The 26,217-nt window shown below is 40.7% G+C and overlaps 1 protein-coding gene across 9 annotated transcripts in view; it reads right to left on the bottom strand.

Moving 5' to 3' along the window:
* NCOA2 (nuclear receptor coactivator 2) overlaps window positions 1-26,217 on the bottom strand; it is a 271,388-nt gene that overhangs the window by 69,269 nt on the left and 175,902 nt on the right. For 8 of the 9 annotated variants that reach the window (XM_090040140.1, XM_090040142.1, XM_090040137.1 and 5 more), the window contains one exon: window positions 1,918-2,021. In XM_090040140.1, coding sequence (XP_089896266.1) covers window positions 1,918-2,021 — 104 coding nt within the window. Of the gene's footprint in view, window positions 1-1,917; window positions 2,022-3,315; window positions 3,335-26,217 lie in introns of those variants that run through there. The other variant, XM_090040145.1, reaches the window with a different exon arrangement.

Raw genomic sequence — 26,217 nt, forward strand, 5'->3', positions numbered from 1 at the left:
TTTAGACCAGTGGTGAACAGAACACACGTTCACCCCTTGGTGGTGGGGACAAATCTTAGACTGGGTTCCACTATTTTTAAGCTAGTCTACGTGTGCCACACTTCAGTTCTATTATGGGTCTGGACTGGTTTCTGATCACCTACACAGGTAAAAGTGTAACATCTGTATCTGGCTGAAATGTCCCACCAAAACCAGTGATTATTATGAACTCGACTCACTTTCTTCAACAGGAAAACACGAGGACATCTAAATTATATTCTTTACTAGAAACAGACAACAAAGTTCCTAAAACAAATAGAACTAGCACCGAGTCCACCGGTACATCCATTATTTTCCTTACTTGGCAAAAGAAAAAAATGTGGACGTATCAAGACTGAGGTACATAAAGAGATGGAAAAGACCAAATCATATTTCCTTACACAGAAGCACAGACTATATCTGTAGTCTTTACACAGTGAATGCTTAACAACTGTGCAATCTTTTATATATCTGTTGCACAAGGGCTTGAACAAAACATATTTCAAAGTAGAGGAAAAAAGAAACTAAACCTTAATAAATTAATGGTTGGCTAATAAGCAGGCATTTTACCTACTATATTTACTACAATTTACACACAATAGGAGAAGGTAGTTTTTTTAGTCTTAATGTCTTTTTAGCATAATTTTTTTTTAAATCCATGTGATTACGACAGATTCTTATAATCAAATTAACAGATATATGAGATTAGAATTTTATCCAACAACATAAGAGTTATGAGGCTTAACTCCAATAGTTAGCAACCCCCCCCAATATTCAGTTCAGTGAGCATGTTTAATAAATATTAATTATAGTGTTTATTTAATTAAATTAATGAACTAGCTTTCCAAAGGACAACTTTGATGAACAAATAGTTCTAACCTTTTTAGTTCTGGAGTATTTTTAGTGCATTTATCCATGTGCAGTGCAGGGAACAATATCAACTGTTTGTGTTTTTATCTAATGAATCATGGAAAGCAGTTCAAATATATATAATTGGTATAGTTATAACAGTTTATAACCAGGCTCCTGCTATGTTTTGGGAATAATAGCATAATTTAGATTTGTCAAACTTGGCTCCTCCAGCTGGACTCAGAACTCTTTTTTTGTTTTTATCTAAACCAATGTTTATCTATCCTTAGAGAGAAAGTCTACAGTTAGAATGGGTATTAACTGTTTGCAACAGAGCTAACACAGATAAAATATCAGTGCCACAGAGAGTATGCGATAGTAACATAATATATTCGCATCCCAGATGATGCATCTACACAATACATAGCAATGATATCAATGGCTCATTTAAAGAGCTAGAGCTTTTAACCATGCTAAGCTAACCAAAAGTTTTATCCTGAAGAATTCTCACAAGTGATTTGTTTAGCATTCTGCAGGGGAAATAATCATACTCCCTATAATGTAATGGCAAAAGTTATTAAGACTGTGGCAATGATGTACAGTTTAAGAGGATGCACTCCTACACAGTGCACATGCATAAATCAATACTAGTATACATCTGAGCGCTCCAAATCTCTCAGGTTTCACAGTGTATAAACTACGTACATATAAACACACAAAAATAAAGACATTTCCTAAAAAGCTGAAACATAAATACTATGAAAATTCCAGCAATTAAATATATAATCAATGCTATTCTAATCTTACTGCTCTTGGAATAAACAAGAGGTGTTTCTTCCCCTCACCCCCCAGTAACCTATGGGAATAACAAGCAATAACCTATGCGAAACAGCATAATAACGCCATGATGGCATTTATTAAAACCATACTACTTGACCATTCATTTCAGAGCCAGCCCCACTTTGCTTTTTTCATTCCTAGACACTCATTTTGTTATTATAGGTAGCAAAATTAATTCAAATACAGTACAATGAAAACTGTGCCCTTCACCTCAAGCATCATTGGTCCAAGTGCATCCTTGTCAATGACACTCTGACCTGTAGATGACACATCTGCTTTTTGTACTTCGTCTTCATTGGCTGCTGCAGCTTTTTCTACAATAAAGAAGACTATGCATTAAATAACATACTAGAAGTATTATGCATTGTCAAGTCTTAGTACACTGTTACATAGCTACCAAGTAGTCACAGGGCAACAACATTGCCAATGAGATTAAAGAGATTTCCATTCCGATACAACAGAAGTCTGACTAGTGTATTATACCCAATTTGACAAGTTATTTTTTAGAATATAAATAAATCAATATAATGGTTTCATCCTAGTCCCTGGTAGATATTAGACTAAACCATTGGGTATATATACACTATTTAGAATGACACAGGATCTTTATTTACAAAGAAGTGATCAGAAACTACACAAGAGTTTCAGGTTAGGAAAAACATGTATTAGGAGAGCTATCTATAAGAGCTTGGAAAGCTCCTGCCTACACATTTAAAAATAAAAGGGAATAGAACATCGGGCTCCACTCCTGAGTTTAGGCAATGTATAGTAGGCTTGGCACTCCCATTTCCACCCCACCCCAAGTTAAAACAAACATATGAAAAAAGAATGACATTGTAACTTGAAAACTAGTATCATTTACCAATGTGTACATAAAATACATATAACCTTGAGTGCACTGCATGAAAATTATAAACAACAAAAGCAAACAACTTTTGAGGAAGATAATACCACCAATGACTGCTGACAAGATATGATCAGAATATTTGCTTGTATCTATGTATTTCTATATTGATTAAACATCTAAACCAGAATTTGAGTCAAGATATTTAATAAACTAAATAAGTAACCAAAATTGCACTCAGAATTATGACAACCTGTATTAATTATCCTACACTTTTGTTTTTTGAAAAACATCATCTTGGCATTTAAAGATACATTCACCAAAAATTATTGAAAAAACCCCCTATAAAAGAACACATACACACCACTAGGCTTAAAGTTAATGAAACGTGATTAATGGATTGTGTTAATAACCATCATGTTAAAATACTTTTTATACTAGGAGATCAATACAAACTTATGAGCTAAATAGTTACTGAACATTCCAAACTCCTACAATTTTTAGGTATGCTATTGTACTGTAATGTTGTAAATACCTAAAAATATTTAAAAGACGACAAATAGGATAAACTGAGATTGTTGCACTCCCACTCCAAAGTTTATATTTTCTACATCACTGAATCACCAGAAATCCCAGTCTGATAAGAATTATTAAAAATTCCATATGCAGAAGGGCCATTAAGAATTTGCAAAGCGCATCTGTGGGAGAAAATTAAAGTATTGCTCATAGAAATTAAAAGGTACCAAAGAAAGACCCAAACCTACAGTATTTTCCATTGAGTATTTGAAGCCCTCTCAGATCTTCTTCCGAATTGTTTCCTTGGTAGAGGCTAGGAGGATAAAATGAATGTAGTTACCCTACCCCTCCAGACACAAAGCAAGCAGGAAGATGGTACTTAAAATCCATGGACAACCCCCAAAATCCGTGAACATCTGTTAAAGAAATAATTCTCATCTTACCTATCTATACTAGTCTGATGAATTTTAATGCGTTAAAATCTATGCACATACACTAATCATTTTACCCATGACTGAAATGCTGCTAGCCTAGGTACATAGGATAAGAGAGGGATGGATAATGGTCATGTTACAAAACAATGTAAGAGTAGGGGGATCCAGCAAGATCTGGGGATGTAGTGTATATGCATGTCCGTTCTCTCGCTGATAGAAACAATCCTTGTTTTTGCACCACAAAATAACTGCAATGGCATAGTCTATATTTTTTTAAATAGCATCTTAGCACTTTAATACCTTCACTACTGTAGCATTTAATACCTTCTTGAATGTCACAGAATTGGAGCTAAATTGTTTATGCCTTTTCAGAGTTGGGATTTTCAGGTTTCAACTTTTATATAACTGTTTTACAAATTCTCTTGAGATAGGGTCCCTTAAAAATCAAGTCAAAGTCAGGGATTAGCAGGACACAGGCTCTAGGCTAATCAAAATGTTACTGACTTGAGAATTCTCATGGCTAGACGAATGTTTTAGATCAGGGGTTCCGAAACTTTTTGGACTAGGCAGCTTTGGTTTAACAGTCTAGGTATTCTAAAAAGCACTGAGAGTGGGACCCAGGTGCAGGATTTTGGGAACTATAAGGTCTATAATCTAACTGAAAAGTAAAATTGAAAAGTAGGTTGTTGGTTATAGTTATGTTGGTCTAAGGACGTACATAGACAAGGTTCTTTGGGCAGATGTGAGATCTTTTATTATTTAGTTGGTCTAGTAGAAGATATTATATCTACCCAAAAGAACCTTGTCTGCAAACTGAAAAGTAAAAACTCATGCAGACAGCTTCTTGATGGCTACCTATCCAAGTATCCTCAGACATATAAGCTCTCTCAACTAAGGGTCAGCCATGGTTTATGTTCATGAAATTAATGCAAGATCTGGTCTAAGATTGTAGCCAGTGAAGATTTGCATGTTTTACAGTAATTTCTCAATTTTTTTTATTAAACTATTGCCTACATTGGGGAAGCCACAAGCAATGCAGAGAAAGAACATGCATCTGGAGATATGCAATCATGGAAGGATGGCAGCATTCTATGCTTTTTAAATAATGCTTATAAGCTTCTGAAATGCATCACATTTTTCAGAGCTACAGCACATTCACTGAAATACGGTTGGAATTTTGTTTTAGGAAAGGATTAAACCAAAACAGCTATACAAATTAAGTGTTGCCAGCAACCAAGATTTTTATCATGCGATTAATATCTGGTGTTTCTCATAAAGGCTTCAGCTCTCGGGGTCAAGTGTGAATTAAAGCTATCATTTTTTGAGCACGCTTCTTGCATTAGAATAATGGCTAGAAATCTTAAATACATAAACACTACAGCTTCAAAGAACAAAAGATAAAAATAACACATTTCTTATTAAAGTCTCATGAAATTTAAGCCATCAAATCATTTTAATGATTTCTGGAGGCCCTGGCTCATGATCTGTGAATGTTCAGGGTTGACAAAAATGAAATAGACGGTCCAATCCTGCCAAGTCTCTTTCTTGGGAGTTATCTTTACTCACACAAGTAGTCCCACAGAAATCAATGGGCCTATTTATGTGACTGAATATAATGGGCAGATTTTCCACTGCAGCTGCTCAGGAGACAGGACAGGAGATCTCAGAGGAGCCAGTTCGGGTTCTGTGATTCTCCAAGCTGTAGCATTTGTTAGAACATCATGGAAACTGCTCATACTTAAAACACTTAGAAAATGTTAAGATCCTATGGCAATGCAGGATTTGAACAGTGGGACAGGGATGTGGTTCAGTGAGGACCTGTGACCTATGTCAGTAACTAGCTACTGCACAGTCAGCATCACCTAAAAGCCATTTGGTACTTGTCAAGTATACACAGGTATGAAGTGACTAGTCAACATCTCGTGCAGATGTGGCCACTCTGTTCTAAGTAGTGCAAGGATGAGTGCAAACCAGAATCTGATCCTATTCATGTGAGAGTGTTAATTTTGTGCACTTTAAGCAGAATTAATGTAATCTGGAAACAAAACACAAAATAATTATGAACTTTGTTTAGTGAAGAGTTTAGGCTGAGTTAAAAATAAAATAAGACAAGACAACAGGACTCTTTCAAGACAAACTACTGTGTCAAGTAACTATATACATATACACACACACACATATATTATACACACACTCATACACATATACATACATGCATGCAATTATGTAGCATTTTAGTAAAACGTGTAGTTTCTATTTTAAACTGTGGCTTTTTAAAAACTTCTGTAAGTGTTACTAAGCCAAACGAGACTGATTAATATTTTTAAAAGGGAATGTGGTCAGTAGTCAGTCATAAACCACATATATTTAGCGCATATGTACGGGTATATAAATAAAAGTAAAAACTAATTAAAAAAAAACATTTTAGCAAATATTCAGTAAGCTCAGCAATGGGAACATCTCATGGTTTAGTTGAAGCCCATCCTAGATTCATACAAATAAACCAGAAGGTTATCACATTCGCTTAGTTGGAATTCTGAAACTGAAGGAACAGTAGCTGAGGGCAATAATTAAAAATGTCTTGGAACATTTTAACATAGAAAACTTTTTATCATCTTATTTACTGCTTCTAATTCTCCCCCTTCCTGAAATCTTTTGGGTACCTTTATCCCTGACAGATAAATAACCCATAAAAGGATGAGCTCACTCTCTCTCTGCTCTCACCCCCTTTTTTCTAACACCATATCCATGCAGATGCACAATCCAGACTGGATAAACAATGTAATGATTCCTTTTTGTCTTTTTTTTTTTTTTATGTTTTCCCCTTTTCCTCAATGAAACGGCTTTGAGGAACAATCCCTCCTTGACCAATCTCTTCCCTGCAATACAGAAATCCAATCCAAATTAATGAGATTTCCATTTTCAAAGCAAAGGACAAACCCTCAGTCTCTTCAAGGACTATGTTAATATGAGTCACACTACAAAAGAAAAGAAAAAGATCTGCATCAATATTTTCTTTATGTTTATTTTCCCCATAGTAGTAATTATTATGCATGCTTCCTAGTAGAACAAAAGAACAGAAAGGGAGAGGTGAATGAGGAGGCCTTAAACAAACAGCAATACAAGCGTTCTGAAGATAAGCATGGGGCAAACAGACAATAGATTTGAAATACATCTGGTGTACTGCATTCTACACCACAAGCATCATGATGCATATATCTGAAACTGATATTTCAGATTTTTCTTCTCCTGCCAATACAGCAGCACTACAGATGATGTAAAAAAAAAAAAAAAAACCAAAAAAAATCCAGGCAAAAAACTAACTGTAAAAGAATTTCTGAGCAGTTACATACAATTTATTCTTTCCATCTTTTCCCAGAGATGTTATTAAAATGTCACGTCCATCCAACATCACATATCCTTATTTACTGAAATAACAGATTGGAAGTATGAACAGAGACTTTTCTTATAACTAAAACCAGAAGGTTTCTTTCTCCATAGGGAAAACAGCCAGGACTCAGGAGGCTTCCCCATAATTGTACCAACTGAATCAACATCATCAGAAGCACCCATCACTCGAAGGTGACTTAAATATGACATTTCAGAATCTACATTAAATTTTACTATGCAATTGCTTTTAAAGCATTTAATTTTTCTCCATTTTATTGGATTTATGTATTAACTAACCATTTGTGCATAGTGTGTTCATATTTTGTTAACTAATATCTCACACAACAACAAGGGGAAGAAGAAAAAAGTAAAAAAAGAGGAAAACATGATTATGGATGAATAAAAATTGGTAGAGGACAAAGGCAGATGGAGGATCCCAAACTAGTGTGCTCTCATTTAAAAAAAGAAACTAACTGGACTCCTAATTAAGTGTTCTTTTAAATGTCAGATTGCAAAAGATTCATTTATAAACACACTAAAACAAATTATATTGACTGTAGCACAGGCTATACAAAAGACAGTAGGCTCCATATTTGCAAAAGAGAAATTGTTTTTAGATTAGAAGCTGGCAAATATGATACAGAGTGAAGCAAAGCAATGAAGAATTTTCAGGTTATTCAGATATGTGGTTAACCACAGGGACCACAGTTTTTCTTGTAGCTGTATTATTCAAAGCATTAGCATCTTTGACTAAAATGAAACCTACACCCTTAGGAGTATTTGTTAACCCTGGGGTGGGCAACTTATGGCCTGTGGGCTGGATATAGCCCACAAAGCCCATCTGATTCAGCCCATGGACATGGGGCTTTGGTTGTGGGCATTCTCCCTGTGCTGCTGTGGGAAAAGTGGTGGCTGGGTCCTAGCACCTGCTTCCATTGGCCTCTGACCCAAACTGGGTCAATCCAGCCCAAAGTATCTGAACAAAACCAAATTTGTTTTCTTAGAAATCTATCAATTTTTCACCAGATTTATGTCAAAGAAATCATAACTTTGCTTGTAACCAATTTTATAACAACTGAGATGACAATTTCTGCCCTTCCCCCATGCATACAACTACCTATGATTTAGGGAAGTAATTATAAAGTGAGGTTCACGGTATACCTCACAGCACAGAGTAAAGAAACCATTAGATTAATATGCACATTTTCTAATCAGAACTTGAGATCAGGTATTTTAGTTTAAAAAAAACAAAAAAACTATGCAATATCTCAAAAAGGTTTTAAGAGGTAAAACAAGGAAAAATTATGCATCTGCACTGAACTAAAATTAGAAAAGCTGCCATATGGCTCTGTGAAGCCAGCAGCACATTCTTATTCATTAGGAAGCATTCTGCTAACATAAAAACACAAGGCCTTCCTGTGCTCTCCAAATGTGTTTATCTTTTCAACATTAATGTACTATATATCATCAGGCTGCTGAAATCTCCTGCAGTGCATATTAAAAAAGCACAGCTGCACTTTTTCTCAGCACGTTTACTCACTGTGAGGAGTCTAAGAGCAATGCTTTGCCTCTAGTCCCTTCCTGACACACAGCCCTCTTGTTAGCAAATCATCGTTCTCCTTTAGCATGAAGAAACAGGCTGATAGCCCAATCTCAGCACAACCATAATATCAGACTTCTGGTTCCTCCCCAGCCCCCACTTAAATATTGAGAACGCAAAAGATTTTGTTTCACTTTTACCACTGGTGATCTATGATGACTTTAAAACAGCATATGACACAGACTTAGTTAACAGAAGTTTGAAAGCTGTAACTTAATTATTCACCAGAGAGCAGTGACAGCACTTTGCATATAACACTGAATACCATATTCTTTTCAGAATTTCCATCCTACAATTGGCTTGATTAGCATTTTTTCCCCTCATACTGGGCAGAGCATCTCCTATAAGCATTAGCAACATAATACATCTTTCCTTCCCACAAATATACAAAATGTAACTATAATTTCATGCATTCTTTCAAATTTTGGAAAATTTCTCATTTTAGAAAATGAAATGATATAATGTAGGGTTTCAAACTTTCTGACACTCCCTGAAAATGTAATTTTGCATTTGAAAGCTTGCTATATTTTTGGACATCATAATGTAACTGTTAAACATCAATACAGCTTTCCTAGTTGCATTATCCTGAATCCTCACCATGGTGCAGTTTTTTGCTTTGTTTTGATCTACTCAGCATTAGTTTCCTCTCCACATATACAACTGCATGATGATACCATATCCTTGGGTACAATCTGTACCCTCCTGACAAAATGTGGCGCCACCAGTAAGAGCCCCTGGGGCCCATCCTCTGCTCTGGGCCCTCTCTGCTCTGTCTGTGCTGCCCCGGTGCCATTCTGCTGGGATCATTTGACCCCAGCAGACTTCCTGCCCCTTGGGCAAGGGATGGACCCTATGATCTTGCGAGGTCCCTTCCAACCCTAATGTCTGTGAAATCTATGAAAAAGGTTAAAGTGGAAGTGTAGATGGAGACAAAAGTTAAGGAAGATTAAATGAAACTCACCAAGAATGAAATCCAAGCCAAAGCTGGGGTAATGTAATAGACACACTGGGTCTGTCAAAGGTAGCTTGGGCTGTAAACTAGAAATTCAAATCCCAGAATTTCATCTCCTCCTCTGCCTCAGAATGAGGAATGAAGAAGAGATGCATTCTCCAACCCAAACCCAAAAATCTTCAGTGACCAAGTGGGTGGCAAATTGGCTTAAGGGTCACACCCAGAGAGAGTGGTGGTGGATGGGTTGATATTGACTTGGAAAGATGGGGGCAGTGGAGATCCACAAGGCTTGGTCCTTGTATCGGTGCTATTCAATGTCTTCATCAGTGATTTGGATGAGGGCATGGAAAGCACCCTGTCTAAGTTCGCAGATGATACCAAATTATGGGGCAAAGTTAACATGCTAGAGGATATGGAATGGATCCAGGTGGATCTGAACAGGTTGGAAAAATGGGCAGAACAAAATAGGATGGAGTTCAACAAAGACAAGTGCAAAGTACTGCACCTGGACAAAAAGAACCACACACACACTTACAGCTTGGGGTATGACCTTCTCAGCAGCACACTTACAGCTTGGGGCACGACCTTCTCAGCCATAGTTGACTCCAAGATGAACACGAGTCGTCAATGTGACGAAGTGATCAAGAAGACTAACCACACTTTATCATGTATTAACAGATGCATGACAAAAAGGTCCAGGGACGCGATGCTTCCCCTCTATACGGCACTGGTCACACTGCAGTTGGAGTACTGTGTCCAGTTTTGGGTGCCACACTTCAAGAGGGATGCAAACAATCTTGCGAGGGCTCAGAGGAGGGCCACTTGTATGGTCAGAGGCCTGCAGGCAAGGCCCCACGAGGAGAGACTGAGGGACCTAGATCTCTTCAGCCTTCACAAAAGAAGGCTGAGAGGTGATCTTGTGGCTGCCTGTAAATTCATCAGGAGAGGGCAACAGGGAATAGGAGATGCTCTATTTACTAGGGCACTTCTAGAATAACTAGGAACAATGGCCACAAATTGCTGGAGAGCAGATTTAGGTTGGGCATTAGAAAGAACTTCTCTACAGCAAGGGCTGGCAGAATCTGGAATGGGCTTTCAAGGGAGGTGGTGCTCTCCCTTACCTTGGGGGTCTTCAAGAGGAGACTGGAAAAGCACCTGGCTGGGGTCGTCTGACCCCAGAGCTCTTTCCTGCCCAGGGCAGGGGGTCAAACTCAATGACCTACTGAGATCCCTTGCAACCCTAATAGCAATGAATCTATGAAAACCTGAACTATTTCCCATTAAAAAGAAAAGCAACAACAGTAATTTCTTCTCCTGTCAGGTCATCAATAATGTCTTTATCAATAAAGGCACAGAAGGTCTACTGGCCTTATCTGTCAATGAAACCACTGTAGTTGAAAATCAATGGTATGGGACCAAGTTAGTCAGAAAACACTTCTCATCCTATGCTCAGTTGTGAACAGCGGTAATCCTTGAGGCTAGCTTCTATATGGGAGAGCATTCATTATGAAGACCCCTGGAATCTGGAATTAATTTCCTCCCTTGGTCCACAATAGTCTGCATTTTTTACCTCTGGAATATCCTGCAATGCCCATTGTTTTTCCTCAGGGAACTGGGAAGGGAAGATAAGGAGGGATAGCAGGGGATAATTTTATTATTATAGAATTATTATATAGTACTGGATTGTTTATTGAGGTGCCTGAGCAGCTTCAATGCATGCTGAGTAAAACATGCTTTTTATTACACTGTACTCCATTTAACTGCATAGCCTGAAGATCCAAAATAGGCTATGCACTTACACAGAATGTGCATTCATCAGAACTTAACGTAAACTTTATGTATATGCTCATAAGGTATGAAACAATCCATCTGAACCAGTGCTGTGGTATCAGCAGACCTGAAACTGATTAGCTCCCCCCATTTTCAAAGTTCCTAATAGCAGCTCTGAAACTTGCTGTCAAAAGCTTTGAAAAATGGCAAGGGTTAGTCAGTATCAGGGCTGGGAGCTAGTTAGTTTTAGGGCTGTTATTTCCTGTCATTTTCAAGGCTCCTAATAGCTACCCTGAAAGTGACCAGCTTCTATCAATTTCAACATGTGCAACAGCACCCTTTGACAGCTGCTTCCTCTTCACTATTTCTGGCACCAATTATTATGCAGTTAAACAGAGTACAGTCACATGATAACACTTCAGAGCAGCACCAAAATATGCTACGTATCTAAGTGGTTTGTGCACCTATCCTATATGCAGATAACTACTGCCTGTTGTAATGTAAACAATAGGAAAAATATTGGGACTGGCATCCTATTATGCTGGTAAGCATATTCTGTGCTTATCCAATATACGTATTATTACTGGTGTACATCATATTATAAGTTATTATTATATAAGAGCACACAGGTTGCCCCCTGGAGTTTTACAAGTCAAAAGAACACATTAAAAATGCAAATCAACATTTTTGCTTTTACAGGCCCCTAACCTCATTTGGGACACTATGAACTCAAAGATCAGTCCTGCACCTAAGTATGGGGCTGGGTATGTTGAGAAGTAAGAGTAGGAAACAAAAAACAAAAGCCTAAAATCATCACTAAGGATGATAACAGCATGGGGCAATTTCTACCCAAAGATCTGTTTCCAGAAAAATGCAGAGAACTTGGAGTTTTTCATGACCATGTGAAATCACAGAAGCCAAGCATTTTCCTGGTCCAGAATCCAAATTTGCTTTTGCCATTGCATAACAGCATTTAGAATAAAATGTTTCCCTTGTCAAAGGTAACCAGGGGAAATATTTTAAAAAGTTGCTTTTTTTTTTTTAACAAAATAAATGTTGGCACAATACTGTATTTGTAGAAGTTTGTGCCTAGAATTCAGGATATTTGAGATGTTTTAAGTACCTTGCAAGGGTCCTCAAATCAGGGACTTAGATATCTAAAGGGATCAAATGCAGGCACTAGTAACTGAAAGCACAGTTATTTGCACCCGCTGTTCTGAGACTACAAAAAGGAAAGCTGCTGGAGACTGATCAAAATGAAACAAAAAACAGGCATTCATACCTTGCACAGAGTTGCCTTGAATTTACTTTGTCACTGATTAACCCTTCTATAAATAAAATTCAAAGCATCAGAGGCAAGAACTTAGATTTAGAAGACATTTTATTTCTGCTAGTAAGAATCATTGAGACAGAACTTCAAAACCCTCACTATATAAACTGATTACCTTTACGTAGCGTGACCATAGGAAATCCAGGACATAGGGTCACCCTACCTTTACATAACAACAAAATATTATCTATCTATCACTGGTAACTTAAAATCTGTTCTATTTACTTGGCTTTGTTTCAACAAAATTTAAGAAAAGTGCCAAAGTAATTGACCTTTGCTCTGATGCACTAGAAACAAATATTTGGCATCCCTTAGCCTAAAAATGTAATTATTTTCCTTGGTATGCACTGCCTTGAGACAGAAAACTATAGCTGTATTTTTTGGCATTTGTAATTTTCTAAGAGTCAGGTACTTGTATAATGAACAATCTAATCTTGCTTTTATAACACATCTTGAAAAGTAGTACTAAGATGAATGTCCAAATGGGAACAGCCCATAGGTCTATGTGTTTGGCTGAGATGGTATTTTCAATGATATAATACAGCAGGATCTGATAATTTTTTCAAAACTAGGCTCTGACACTATCCCAAGAACAAAGCCTGACCTTCAGGAAGTCAAGAGCTCTCCAATTAGTTCTCTGGAACATAACAACCCAGAAGAGTTTTGAAAATAGAGATGTGAAGGTCTTTAGACTAGAGTTCACAGATCCAACTACCAAGCTATTTAAACATACAGGTTTCTTAAACTTGGGCCATGAAAACATAGTCTGAAGGAACATCAGTGCAACAAGACTCTTCAGGTCTCCACTCCTCCACACAAAAGTGAACATTAGGATAAAACATCATTCCATTTCTTTAAGCATCATTTTAACAGGATTTTAAAAAAATTCAAAAACACTGTAGATAAACATACGACACACTAGGTCAGGGGTCGGCAACCCCCAGCACACCATGTCAGAGCATGGCACACAAGGCCGTTTTGTTTGGCATGCCACAGCTGGCTTGGGCTCTGGGCAGCTGCCACCAGCCACAGAGCCTGGGCTGTTCGTAGTAGGCAGCTAAAAGGCTTCAAGCAACCTGGGTTCTATGGCAGTGGTGACTGCATGTGTACTGGGAGGATGGTGGGCAGGGGCCTGGGGCAGCACAACCCTGTCCCCTCCTCTGCTGTCTGCCTGGAGGCATGCATGCAGTCGCTGCTACCATGGAGGTGCTGCCAGTGCTCCAGATCCTGGTGCAGATGTTTGCACCCTGCCCACCACTTGCTGCAGCTGCCTAGAGTCTGCACTGGCTGTGGCAGGCAGCTGAGGGGCTGCAAACAGACACACTGGGCTTTGAAGCCCTCCTGCTGGTGGCATGGAGCTGGTGCCAGACCCAGAGCAGCTGTTTGCAGCCTCCCAGCTGCCTGTCACATGTAGCCTGGACTCTGAGCAGCTGTAGTAGGCGGTGAGCAGGATGCAAACAGCTGCACCAGGCTCTGGAGCCCTGAAACCAGCTCCATGCCAGCAGCAACTACATGGGCCCCTCCCCTGACATTTGCCTGGAGGTGCACATGTAGCCACCACCAGCAACAAGGATAAGGCCCCTCGTGGCTCCCTTGCAGTCTGCCCCTGGCATGCCAAGTTGAGATGTAGATCAGGGTTGGGGTGTTTTTGGTACTCTGGCCAAAAACATTGCCAAACCCTGCACTACGTCATGAGCAATGATACACAAAAATCCTCTGTGACTGTTACAAGCAGAACACTTTGGCGTGCAAATCGTTCAATAGATCTAACATGGTTAATCAAAAAAAGACATTATGCTGCATGGGCTCCCTAAAATGCACATGAGATGGACAAACAAAGAGAGAGAGAAATTCCAGCAATGATTTACAGCCCAGGCTGGAAAGTAGAGGATTGAAGATGACTGAGGAAGAAGCGAAACAAGGTTAATCAAGGTGTTCCTGCCAAGGAAACATCATTGCTACCACCCCCAAAAAAGTCCTGTTAGACTTTGGCATAATCGCTAAATGATAAATTTTAATGCACAGGCCCCATGATGCTTCAGGTAAGAGCGTTTTTATATTGTAACCACAGTTACTGTGCTCTACATCATCCAGTAATTTTTAAAGAATGAAATGTCTACTGTAGGTTATTAACATAGTATTCTGACATATGACTTGAAATGGAAATACATTTCACAATGTAAAACTTCTGTTTATATCTGGCTGCTAAGAAGCACACCCAGACAAAGATTCTTAAATCTTCACAGATGTCCAAATATATTCATGTGTCCTGTCAGACTTTAAATGACTGCTGCTGAAGCAGATGGGTATAAATGGGTACCTCCTGCAACAGCTATTACCTTGGTTACCACGTAAAATTAGGTGCAATAGTTTCCAGTGTTCTTGTACAAAGTGATGAAGTAGTTTTCTTTGGCTTTAGTCACTACTTGAATGGCAGAATCCTTCAGGCATTGCACAAACAGAAAAACAGTGAAAACCAAAGAGCTCTGCTTTATCTATTTCCTTAGGGTCCTTTATCATCTTTCCTGTGACAGGAAAGCTTGACCTGCCTTGAAAATGAACAGCACACCCACACTTAAAGAACTATGGAAGAGCTCTTTTAATCACTCTTGACCGAGGGCTAGACCTGCAAAAGGTCTCAGACTTTGAGACACTGAACTCACGATGTGTAACTCTCACACTTGACTCACAGAATTGAAGTCACTTGCCCTGAGCTCCTTACAGAGTTCATGGAATGGGATTCACAATAGCCAGCAAGTGGAGACCTGCCAAAGCTAGTCAAGGGGAAGTATGGAATAGAAGGACATGTCTTAAATCCTGCCACTCTCAGGGGTTTAAGCAACTAACTCTGAGCTGCAGAGAGGCACCTGTCAGACTTGGATTCACAACTGGAAACCTTCGCTTTGAGCAAGACCTCAAGTTATTCCCTTTGAAACTGGAGTAGAGATCATTTTTCTTTTAGTCCACTAAGAGGGGTGGTGGTGGTGCACTTTTGTAAAATAATTAGTGGTTACAGCACTTCAGAGAGAACATGGAAGACTGGATACAGTGCCTCCTCTGTCTAAGCGGCGTTCAGCTCTTACTATAAGCAACTAAAGGTAAGCTGTTTAGGGATGAGGATGCTCAACACCCCTTCTTTTGAAATAAAAGATACCTGTTTCAGTAGGATACAGGAGGGAACCCGATTGTAAACTCAGTGACTAGGGCAGTGATTCTCAACTAAGGTAGCTCAGGGATCCTTAAGAGTGATGTGAAGTGCCACACAATATTAGCACTACTGGTGCGCAAATACTTACATGTCATTCACAAGATAAACACAGAGGCTGCATTCCCGCAAGGGAATATGCATTTCCCTGGGGGCTGATGCATACATTTGTGCCAGCACACAAATTTCAGGTGGTGGATGCTGCCACCACATGTGCCACCCAACTTTTCTCTAGCGCAGTTTTTTTTGGACACTGGGAGATCTCAGTGTCAAAACACCCACTATGCTGCAAATTAGCAGGATAGCAAATGTGTGCATGTGTGGCACATGTGGTTTGTGGCAACACAGATGGGTTTGTGGTGCTATAAGCCACGGAAACTTGTCTGGACGCATGAAGAGGTTTCAAATAGGAATTACACTGTGTTAAACATTTTGCCCTGTTGTGGTCCAAGTTTTTTGCAACCAAAAAATGGCTTTATTTTTTCTCATAGTCAAAAAATGAGTGAAATTAGTTTTTCAAATGGGGTGCCACTAAATTTTGAGAAGTTATGGAGCTATGCATTGAGTCTAAAAAGTTCGAGAATCACTAGATTAGGGCCAGTCACCTCAGGGGGAGACCTGGATTCTCATCTTTGCACCGAGGACTCAAAATCCAGGGTTCTTGTCTCAAGCAAGTGTCCTACTTATTGGGTACATCTACACGTGACACTGTGCTGCCCTAGTAATACACTGTAGCAACGTAGTGTCAGGGAGCAGCACAATCCACAATGCTGCAGCAACTTCACCGTAGCAACTTGCTCCTTCCTTATAGTGCATTCCTACAGTGATGTAGGGATAAAAAAGATGATGAGCTGCCAGCACAACACAGTACAAACTGTTACGGTGCCATCATTTGGTACTTCCAAAAGAAAATATTAAATGACAGTGCATTACCAAAGGTGCTGTAGGGACCCATGTAGATGCACCCATTGGGTTGGAGGCTTAATTATTTTTTAATTACTGTTGAACATGAGGGGTGAAGGGCCCCCCTGCCCAGAACAGCTTACAGCCACCTGGTAACTAAGTTATTCGCTTTGGAGATGGGAGACTTGGGTTGAAGCTCCCTGAAAGGACACTTAACTCAGGTCTCCCTCATCCTAGGTGAATGGTGAACCTTTCAGAAGTTCCAACAATCACCACAAGTAACCATAGCTGCTTGCATCTTGTGTGGCATTTACTCCTGTAGGCATTTGTTAGGCGCACTCACGACTTGTCTACCAGAAGAGATACTATGAACAGGTGGCTTAAAAGTTCAAGGATCTCAGTTGTGAGATAAACACCAAGCTGTTCACACTTGCCATGTTGAAGGCAGCTCTGGGCATGCACAGAAGCACAATTTTTCTTCCTTTGACTAACTTTATTAGTAAAAACTTAGGTGCCTGCTGAACTTAGCTGGTTAATGGATTACTGCGAGTTTTGACGATCTCACACTTCAACACTCTTTCAGCCACTTAAACTCTCCTTAAGTACTTCTGTGAATCTGGGTCCATGGAAATAGCTAGTAAAAGCCCAGAGTTGTTGAGATTAAAGGTATATGCTCTTTTGTTTGAGCTTCACAAAGAAATAGTGATTCTCTAACAAACACCCTAGATATTAAAAAAATTAAAGTTAAAAATAAAAACAAAAACGGGAAGCAACAGGACTATGGAAGCACTAACCTGAGGAACAATGACATATTTAACCTCCTTTGTGAGTCAATGAAAAGAAAGTCTGAGGGAAGCAAGGTTTTTGCTGTGGCATTACTGTACGGCAGGCAAGTCGCCCCCTCCCACACTCTCCCCTCCCCCTCAATGTTTATTGATCAACTTTAAGCTTTACACTGTTCAAACACTACCTATTTTGAAAAACAACTACAACAGCCCAGACAAACTGTACTTTAAAGTTTAATTAAGATTCATCATCTCTAGAAGCTAGAAATTGGTGTCTCAAACCATATATTAAAACCTTAATAGCAGCATAATAATTCTTAATATTGATCATGCAATGTTCTAAAAGTTATCTACAGGGAGTGCCACATTCAGCAGAATTGCTTTAGGGCTTCAAGAAAGCATGTTATAATAGAAAACAGACCCAAGTTATATCAAAGTAGCTGCACAGAAAACAATGATAAAAAGGAAAACTGCCATAATTATGATGAGCTAGCCCCTACACCATAGTTAAAGCTGTATTACAGGAAAGGAAGACTGACAACTGAGGAAGGAGTAAAAACAAATATGGGAAGGCAAAGGGACAAAGGTTGGGTTTCAGATTCATAGATTGTTAGGGGCTGGAAAGGACCTTGTAGATCATTGGGTCCAGTCCACCTGTACCAAGCAGGGCTTAAGGGGGGGAAAAAGTAGCTAAAAATCCTTTAAGATGAAAGGAAGAGACAGCAAGAGAGAAACAAAATACAACATAGAACTGTTAATGACATGAAGCACTGCTTCAGAAGTCAGTTAGATACTAGGAAATAACAAAGGATACAAAGCTTGACTCATAGTTTCATAGTTTCTAGGGTCAGGTTTGTAGGGTCAGAAGGGACCTGAGCAGATCATTGAGTCCGACCCCCTGCCATGGCAGGAAAGAGTACAGGGGTCAAATGACCCCAGCAAGGTATACATCTAGCCTCCTCTTAAAGACCCCCAGGGTAGGAGCCAGCACCACTTCGCTGGGAAGTTGGTTCCAGATCCTAGCCGCCCTGACAGTGAAGTAGCGCCTCCTGATATCTAGCCTAAATCTACCCTCTGCCAGCTTGTGACCGTTATTCCTAGTCACTCCTGACAGTGCTCGGGGGAACAGGGACTCTCCCAATGCCTGCTGATCCCCCCTGACTAGTTTATAACAGGCCACTAGATCCCCCCTCAGCCTTCTCTTGTGGAGGCTGAACAGGTTCAGGTCCCGTAGCCTCTCCTCGTAGGGCCTGCCCTGCTGCCCCCGATCATGCGAGTGGCCCTCCTCTGGACCCTCTCCATGTTGTCTACATCCCTCTTGAAGGGCGGCGCCCGGAACTGGACGCAGTACTCCAGCTGCGGCCTGACCAGTGCCACACAGAGGGGGAGTATCACCTCCTTGGACCTGCCTGAGATGCATCTGTGGATGCATGACAAGGTGTGGTTGGCTTTCCTGACTGCATCCCCACACTGCCGGCCCATGTTCATCTTGGAGTCAATGATGACTCCAAGATCCTTTTCTGCCTCTGCACTAACAAGAAGGGAATTCCCCAGCCTGTAGGTATGCTGCTGAATGTTCCTCCCCAGGTGCATCACCTTGCACTTGTCGGTGTTGAATCCCATCCTATTCTCATCCACCCACCACTGTAACCTGTCTAGGTCTGATTGCAGTCTATTCCTCCCTTCTAGCAAGCCCACATCCCCCCACATCTTAGTGTCATCAGCAAATTTGAACAGGGTGCTTTCTACCCCCTCGTCCAAGTCACTGATGAAGATGTTGAACAGTGCAGGCCTGAGGACCGAGCCCTGCGGAACCCCGCTGCCCACATCCCTCCAGGTCGAATACGACCCATCTACTACCACTCTCTGGGTACGGCCCTCCAGCCAGCTGGCAACACATTTGACTGTGTGGGTGTTGACACCACAGTTCCCTAGTTTCTTGATGAGAACGGGGTGAGAGAGAGAGAGAAAGAGAGAGTGTCGAAGGCCTTCCGAAAGTCCAGGAAGACTATGTCCACTGCTATCCTTGCATCTAAGGCTTTGGTGACCTGGTTGTAGAAGGCCACCAGGTTGGTCTGACAGGACCTGCTGCTAATGAACCCGTGTTGGCTGCCCCTAAGCATAATCTCCCCTGCTGGCCCCTCGTGGATATGTGCCAGAATAATTCTCTCAAAAAAGCTTGCCCAGGATTGAGTTAAGACTAACTGGCCTATAGTTTCCCGGGTCCTCCTTCCTCCCCTTTTTGAAAATGGGAACCAAATTGGCCCTCTTCCAGTCCTCTGGCACCACACCAGAGCACCACGAGTGCTCGTAAAGTCGTGCCAGGGGTCCCACAATGACCTCAGCCAATTCCCTCAGATGCATAAAGATAAGAAAACTAATAGGGTAGGTACCAGAAGAGGAAAGAAAGATGCATTTATACCAGCACTGAAATGCTATAATGCTTCTATTTTTCCCCACCTTAAAAAAACCCCAACAAAAACAACAAAACACACCAAGTGTCTTGAGTCCTCCCATCCACGTGTTTCTTTGTCTTTTCCTTTCATTTCCAAGTAATTTCCAAATGATTTTGAAGAATCACTTGTTATGTTGCTATGAACTAACCCTTTCAGGTTGGGCATGAGCTCTCCCAGGTCAGCATAGAACTGGAAGATAGATTTTGCTAAAGGGACTTGGGAATTGTAGCCTGCTGCAAGTCTTGCTGGGTATTAGTGCCATAGAATAAAAGGTTTCCTTCAGAAGAGGAAGAAACCATAGATTAATATATTTTAAGATTAGAAGAGACTATTACCATAATCTGCTCTGACCTCCTGTTTAGTATACACAAATGATTTCTTTGAGCTAAAGCATCTTTTAAAGTATCTTGATTTAAAAGTTTAGGTGGCACAGGAACTATGATCTCCCTGAGCAAGTTTCTTTCACACTTGACCTCCTCTATCTGAGGAATGCTGTTCAAAGTTGGATACTGATTCTGACTGAATAAAAAATATGTATTTGCAGAACATAAAAATAAACATTTAGGAGAGTGGGATGTGAAGATGATTTTCCTAATTTGCATTGAGTGGTTTAATTTGGGGATTAGGATGCTGTGGGTGTCTTGTGAAGTCTAAAAACATGTGCCAAGAAACTGCTTTGTATTCATTTGTCAGTTATGATATTGATAAAAAAAAAACTAGACTAGTCTGGAGATCATAGGATCTGGACACAGCATGTTAGTCTCAGCTGACAAATGACTGCATCTCTGCCTACGAATATTCAATGGTAAACTCACCAGCTGCAGATAATGCAGCAAGGAAATGGTGTTCTTCCATGCTCTTTTTCTCCTGGAACTGTCACTTATGTGATTTTTCACTTTAGGGCCTCTTGAGTTTGTACACACACAAGCTACAACAAACAAATGAAAGTTTGCCAAATTTACAGCTTTTATTTTAGTACCAGTCTGACTATGGATCCTTTTTTCAGCCTATAGGTCCACACACAGACCTATACTGAAAAAATAAATAAATGGGTGTGATTTCAAAAGTAAAGAAGTCATTCAAGTAAGCCTTCAAGTCAGCCGGCCCTGACAATCTGCACCTCAGGGTACTCAAGGAGCTGGCGAGCATCATAGCCCAGCCCCTGGCACAGATCTTTAAAAACTCCTGGCACTCTGGTGTAGTGCCTGAAGACTGGAAGAAGGCCAATGTGGTGCCTATCTTCAAGAAAGGGAGGAAAGTGGATCCGGCTAACTACAGGCCCATTAGCCTGACTGCCATCCTGGGGAAGATCTTAGAAAAGTTTATTAAAGAGGCCATCCTTAATGGACTGGCTGACACTAACATCCTAAGGGATAGCCAGCATGGGTTTGTTGTGGGTAGGTTTTGCTTAACCAATCTCAATTCCCTCTATGGCCAGGTGACCTATCACCTGGACAAGGGAGATGAGATTGATGTCATATATCTTGACTTCAAGAAAGCCTTCGATCTGGTATGACGAGGTCGAATGATCACAAACTCCTGCAAGACCATTTCAGACTGGACATAAGGAAGAATTTCTTTACTGTCCGAGCCCCCAAGGTCTGGAACAGTCTGCCAGCGGAGGTGGTTCAAGCACCTACATTGAACACCTTCAAGAGTAAATTGGATGCTTATCTTGCTGGGATCCTATGACCCCAGCTGACTTCCTGCCCTTTGGACTCGATCTCCCGAGGTCCCTTCCAGCCCTAATGTCTATGAAATCTCATGATCACCTCTTGGCGAAACTGGCCAATTGTGGCCTTGGGTCCACCACGATCCGCTGGCTGGGAAACTGGCTCCGTGGTTGGACCCAGAGGGTTGTAATTGATGGCAGTAACTCATCATGGTGTCCTGTGACCAGTGGGGTCCCTAAAGGCTCTGTCCTTTGACCCATATTGTTCAACATCTTCATTAATGATGTGGACATTGGAGTCAGGAGTGGACTGGCCAAGTTCGCCGATGACACCAAAATTTGGGGCAAAGCATCCACACCAGAAGATAGGTGGGTGATCCAGGCTGACCTGGACAGGCTTAGAAAATGGGCGGACAAGAACCTGATGGTGTTTAACACTGAAAAATGCAAGGTTCTCCACCTTGGGAAGAAAAACCTGCAGCGTCCTTATAGGCTCAGCAGTGTTATGATGGCTAGCAGGCTAGCACTACAGAAGAAAAAGACTTGTGTTCATCGACCACAAGATGAACATGAGCCCGCAATGCAATGCTGCGGCTAGTAAAGTGACCAAAATGCTGGCTTACATCCATAGATGCTCCTCAAGCAAATCCCGGGACATCATTCTCCCCTTGTACTTACCCTTGGTGAGGCCACAGCTGGAGTACTGCGTCCAGTTTTGGGCTCCACAATTCAAAAAGGATGTGGAGAAGCTTCAGAAAGTCCAGAGAAGAGCCACACGCATGATCAGAGGTCAGGAAAACAGACCTTATGACGACAGGCTGAGAGCCATAGGGCTCTTTAGCCTGGAAACGCGTAGGCTCAGGGGTGACCTGATGGCCACCTATAAGTTTATCTGGGGTGACCACCAGTGTCTGGGGGAATGTTTGTTCACCAGAGCGCCCCAAGGGACGATGAAGTTGAACGGTCATAAACTACTACAAGACCGTTTCAGGCTGGACATAAGGAAGACTTTCTTTATTGTCCGAGCCCCCAAGATGTGGAACAGTCTGCCAGCGGAGGTGGTTCAAGTACCTACACTGAACACCTTCAGGAGCAAATTGGATCCCAGCTGACTTCCTGTCCTTTGGGCAGGGGGCTAGACTCGATGATCTTCCGAGGTCCCTTCCAGCCCTAATGTCTATGAAATCTATGAAATTTGGACTTAAAATGAGCCCTAATCAAAAATCCTTTAAGATGCAATGGACCCACAAATTTTCATTGCTGAAAAATATGATATAGCAGGATGTTTCCTTTCTACCCCCTCTTTTAAAAGGAAATACGGCATTTTGGGGAAGTAAAGAGCCAGCATTCAGGTTGTAATCAAAAGCATAAAAGTCACATGAAAAAAGCCATGGTAGATGAATGTATTTTGATGGAGGCATCATCACTACTATGAAGAAACAAATTTGCTATTCAGTAAACTAATCCCCACCAAAATAACCTGGTTTAAATTAATGACAAGACTTGTTTTAATTAGAAGCTTATGTAACATGCTACCAAGATTTACATGCTGAACGTATTAACTATTTGCACTGGGGATTTGGGCACCATAAAGTTAGTTTCCCTTACATTTCATACTTTTCAAGACTAACAAAGGCTAGTAACATGGAAACTAAACCTCTTTTTCTGTACATTTGATTCACACAATCTAAAACATTAAAACATTTTTACAGCACTAAATACACTTTTATAGTAATATTAATGTTTGGCACAATACACCATAGAAGCTCTCTGGGTTTCAGGTTCATGGCGACTTGGTACTTGTGGAAGTAGCACGAAGGCAACACACTTCCTCAGCAATTAAAGGCAACCCCCCCATGAGGTTTGCTACATTTGCATGTATCACTGGACTCCATTCTAAACAGTAGAGACGACTGAAAAGCAGGAAGAGAAATCTCTCTCTCCTGTACAAGACACTTAACTTGCCTTTTATGGATGAAGACGAATAAAAAGGACAGTGAATATTCTGTGAAGACTAGATGTTAAAAAACAACAAAACACCTTCATTATAGCATTCAATCAAATTACAGAACAAATGCTTTAGATATACCCAAACAGCATGGTAAATATAGTAAAGCAACCTGAACCCTCTAGCATCCTAAAAGGTACAGCAGCACTGAAGCACTATAATTTTAAGATTAAGCTCCTTGGATCAGGCTTTCAGCTCCATCCACACAGCATAAATGGCACAAACAATAGCAGAAAAGGCAAAAAAAGGAGAGAGTAGATTTCTGTCCTTCAAATATCTTACATTCATGCTCTACTAGTCTTGCATGATTGTCTCTGTTTGATAGTTAACAATTATGAAAGGAAAAAGAGAGCAAAATGGGGAAAGATCAAAGAAAAGCAAAAAACAAGAAGGATGCAGTACAAATAATTGAGTTTTCCCGGAATAACATGCCAATAATTGCTATTCTGACTTAAAAAAAGACCACCATCTCCAAGAATATAGGTTAATTCTGTTTCTCTTCAAGTTTAATGCATGCCACACTTCTGATCTTAAGCTGTATACTGAGTTGCTAATAAAGGGGTGGGTATATGTCAGTGACGAAACTTAAAATAGCTGAAAAGCCATGTTTTCCATCTCAAATGTATTGACTGGTCAGCTTAACTGATAACATGATGTTCCTGAAGCATTCCAGTGATGTTTATTCTTGATCTATGGTAATTTAATTTATACACTGTGCAAGTGACACAGTATACAACCTAGTACCGTGGTTTTCGACCTGTGGTCTGTTGACCCTGGGGGTCCACAGGTTATGTCCAACAGGTCCGTTAAAGATTACTATGAACAAACAAAGTATGTGAATACCCACACTTATAATTTAAAGGGGTTTGCACCTCCATTTGTCATTTTTCAGGCAAATGAAAAGGTTGAAACTACTGACCTAGTGCGAATCTCTTTACATGTGCTTTGTTTCTGTACCCACTTTCTTAAGCAAAAACCACAAATCAAACAGATCTTCCACTACATTAGATAACAAGACAAGGTAACAATGTAATTTATATTAGGAAAAAATGATTAGTGTCATGGGGTGGGGTCCCTAGGGATGGCCATGATGCCCCTAGGGCCCTGTGACCTTGCTAGCTTCTCCCCAAGGATGCCTTCTATTCTCTCCTGCCACATCTTGATCGTTAAGAAAATAGATGGTGGATAGAGAGGCTGCCCTCAAGGTGCTGCTCAAGGGACACCCCAATCCTTATAGGCTAGATGCATGACTCCAAAACTGCCCCTTTATCATGCCCCATACCTTGCATATGGTATTCAAAAGTTGTCCCTCTGAGGCCTTGATATAGTTCAGCCTCCCTTTGTCACTGGGCTCTCTGCAGCCCCATGTCTACACCCTCACTGGCACTGGGCTCTCCACAGCCCCTCTGTCACCCCCACTTCACCCCCTAGCACTGTGCCTGCTGGTGCTGGGGTCTCCACACTGTAGTGTGTCCCAATGAGGCCACCTCCTCCCCAGTAGACTCAGCTCAGTCTACCAGTTTAAATAACAACATAAAACACCAACCCCTATGCTATAATGTAATACATGTAGTGCAGAGTGCACTCTGTCCTTTTAAAAGAGGCACAAACATTAAGTACGTTGTAGCCTGGTGAGCTCTGGGAGCCCCATTAGTCCTCCAAGTAGTATATCAGGTGGCCACAGCATCTCTGGGCAGTCCTTTTCTGCAGGCTCCTTCCCCTGGCTGCTGCCACAGAATTAACCTCTGCTGGCTTCAGCCCTGGGGTTTATGTGTGCCCAGGGCCCTGCCTCTTTCCAGTCAGCTGACCGGGTGCAGGTGTAGGCTAATTCTCTCGTTAGCCTGCTGCCACAGTAACCTGCACCTGTGGGGTTTCTGCCTGGCTCCTAGGGCCCTCTCTCTAGGCAGATTCTGCCCTTAAAAAAGACGACACCTTAGTGCCCTGTGACAATTAGTTATTCTGAAATAGTAAGCTAGATTACAGTTAGACCCAAGCAAGCAAAAAAAGCTGCTCAGTGATCCACTAAAGCCTAGCTCACACTCAGATTCTGTACTGCTTTAACTATATTTGTTAAAGGTAGGATTTTTTAAATGGAATACTAATACCAGAACAAGCCCTGATATGGACACAATGATCCAGAAGCACTAGAATAAAGGTGCCCTCTACAATCCTTCCCATGTAGGAACTAACCATATTGGTATAAGCACATTTAACACCAGTGTAACCACATCCACATGAGATGGGCTGTATCACTTTAAATCTACTACATAGATAGCATAATATCTATAGTTAAGTTGGTACAATTTGTGTGCATGTAGATAAGGCCTAAGCCATCTAGTCTCCAGTAAAATGTGCAATGCCTATAAAATTTCACTGAGCTTGCTGCCTAATGACTACAAAACGTTCAGTTCATCAGAGCTAAAACAAACACTGACTTTCTGCATTACCTAAATGTAGTTTAGCTTGTTCAGTGAATCAGTAGTTCTCTGGAGGCAAGTAAGTGGGAAAGTCACCCTCACTGGATATTTAGCCAAAGAGCTTTACAACACACCGTGGAAGATCAAAGCTATTTTCAATACTCCATACTCAGCTGTAGGTAGAGAAGCAGCAAGGCAAATAGTTTTTCTTCAAGTCTACTTGCATAT

The sequence above is a fragment of the Crocodylus siamensis genome, chromosome 3 (genome assembly GCF_052110815.1).
Source record: "Crocodylus siamensis isolate JL-2025a chromosome 3, ASM5211081v1, whole genome shotgun sequence".
NCBI classification, from domain to species: domain Eukaryota; kingdom Metazoa; phylum Chordata; order Crocodylia; family Crocodylidae; genus Crocodylus; species Crocodylus siamensis.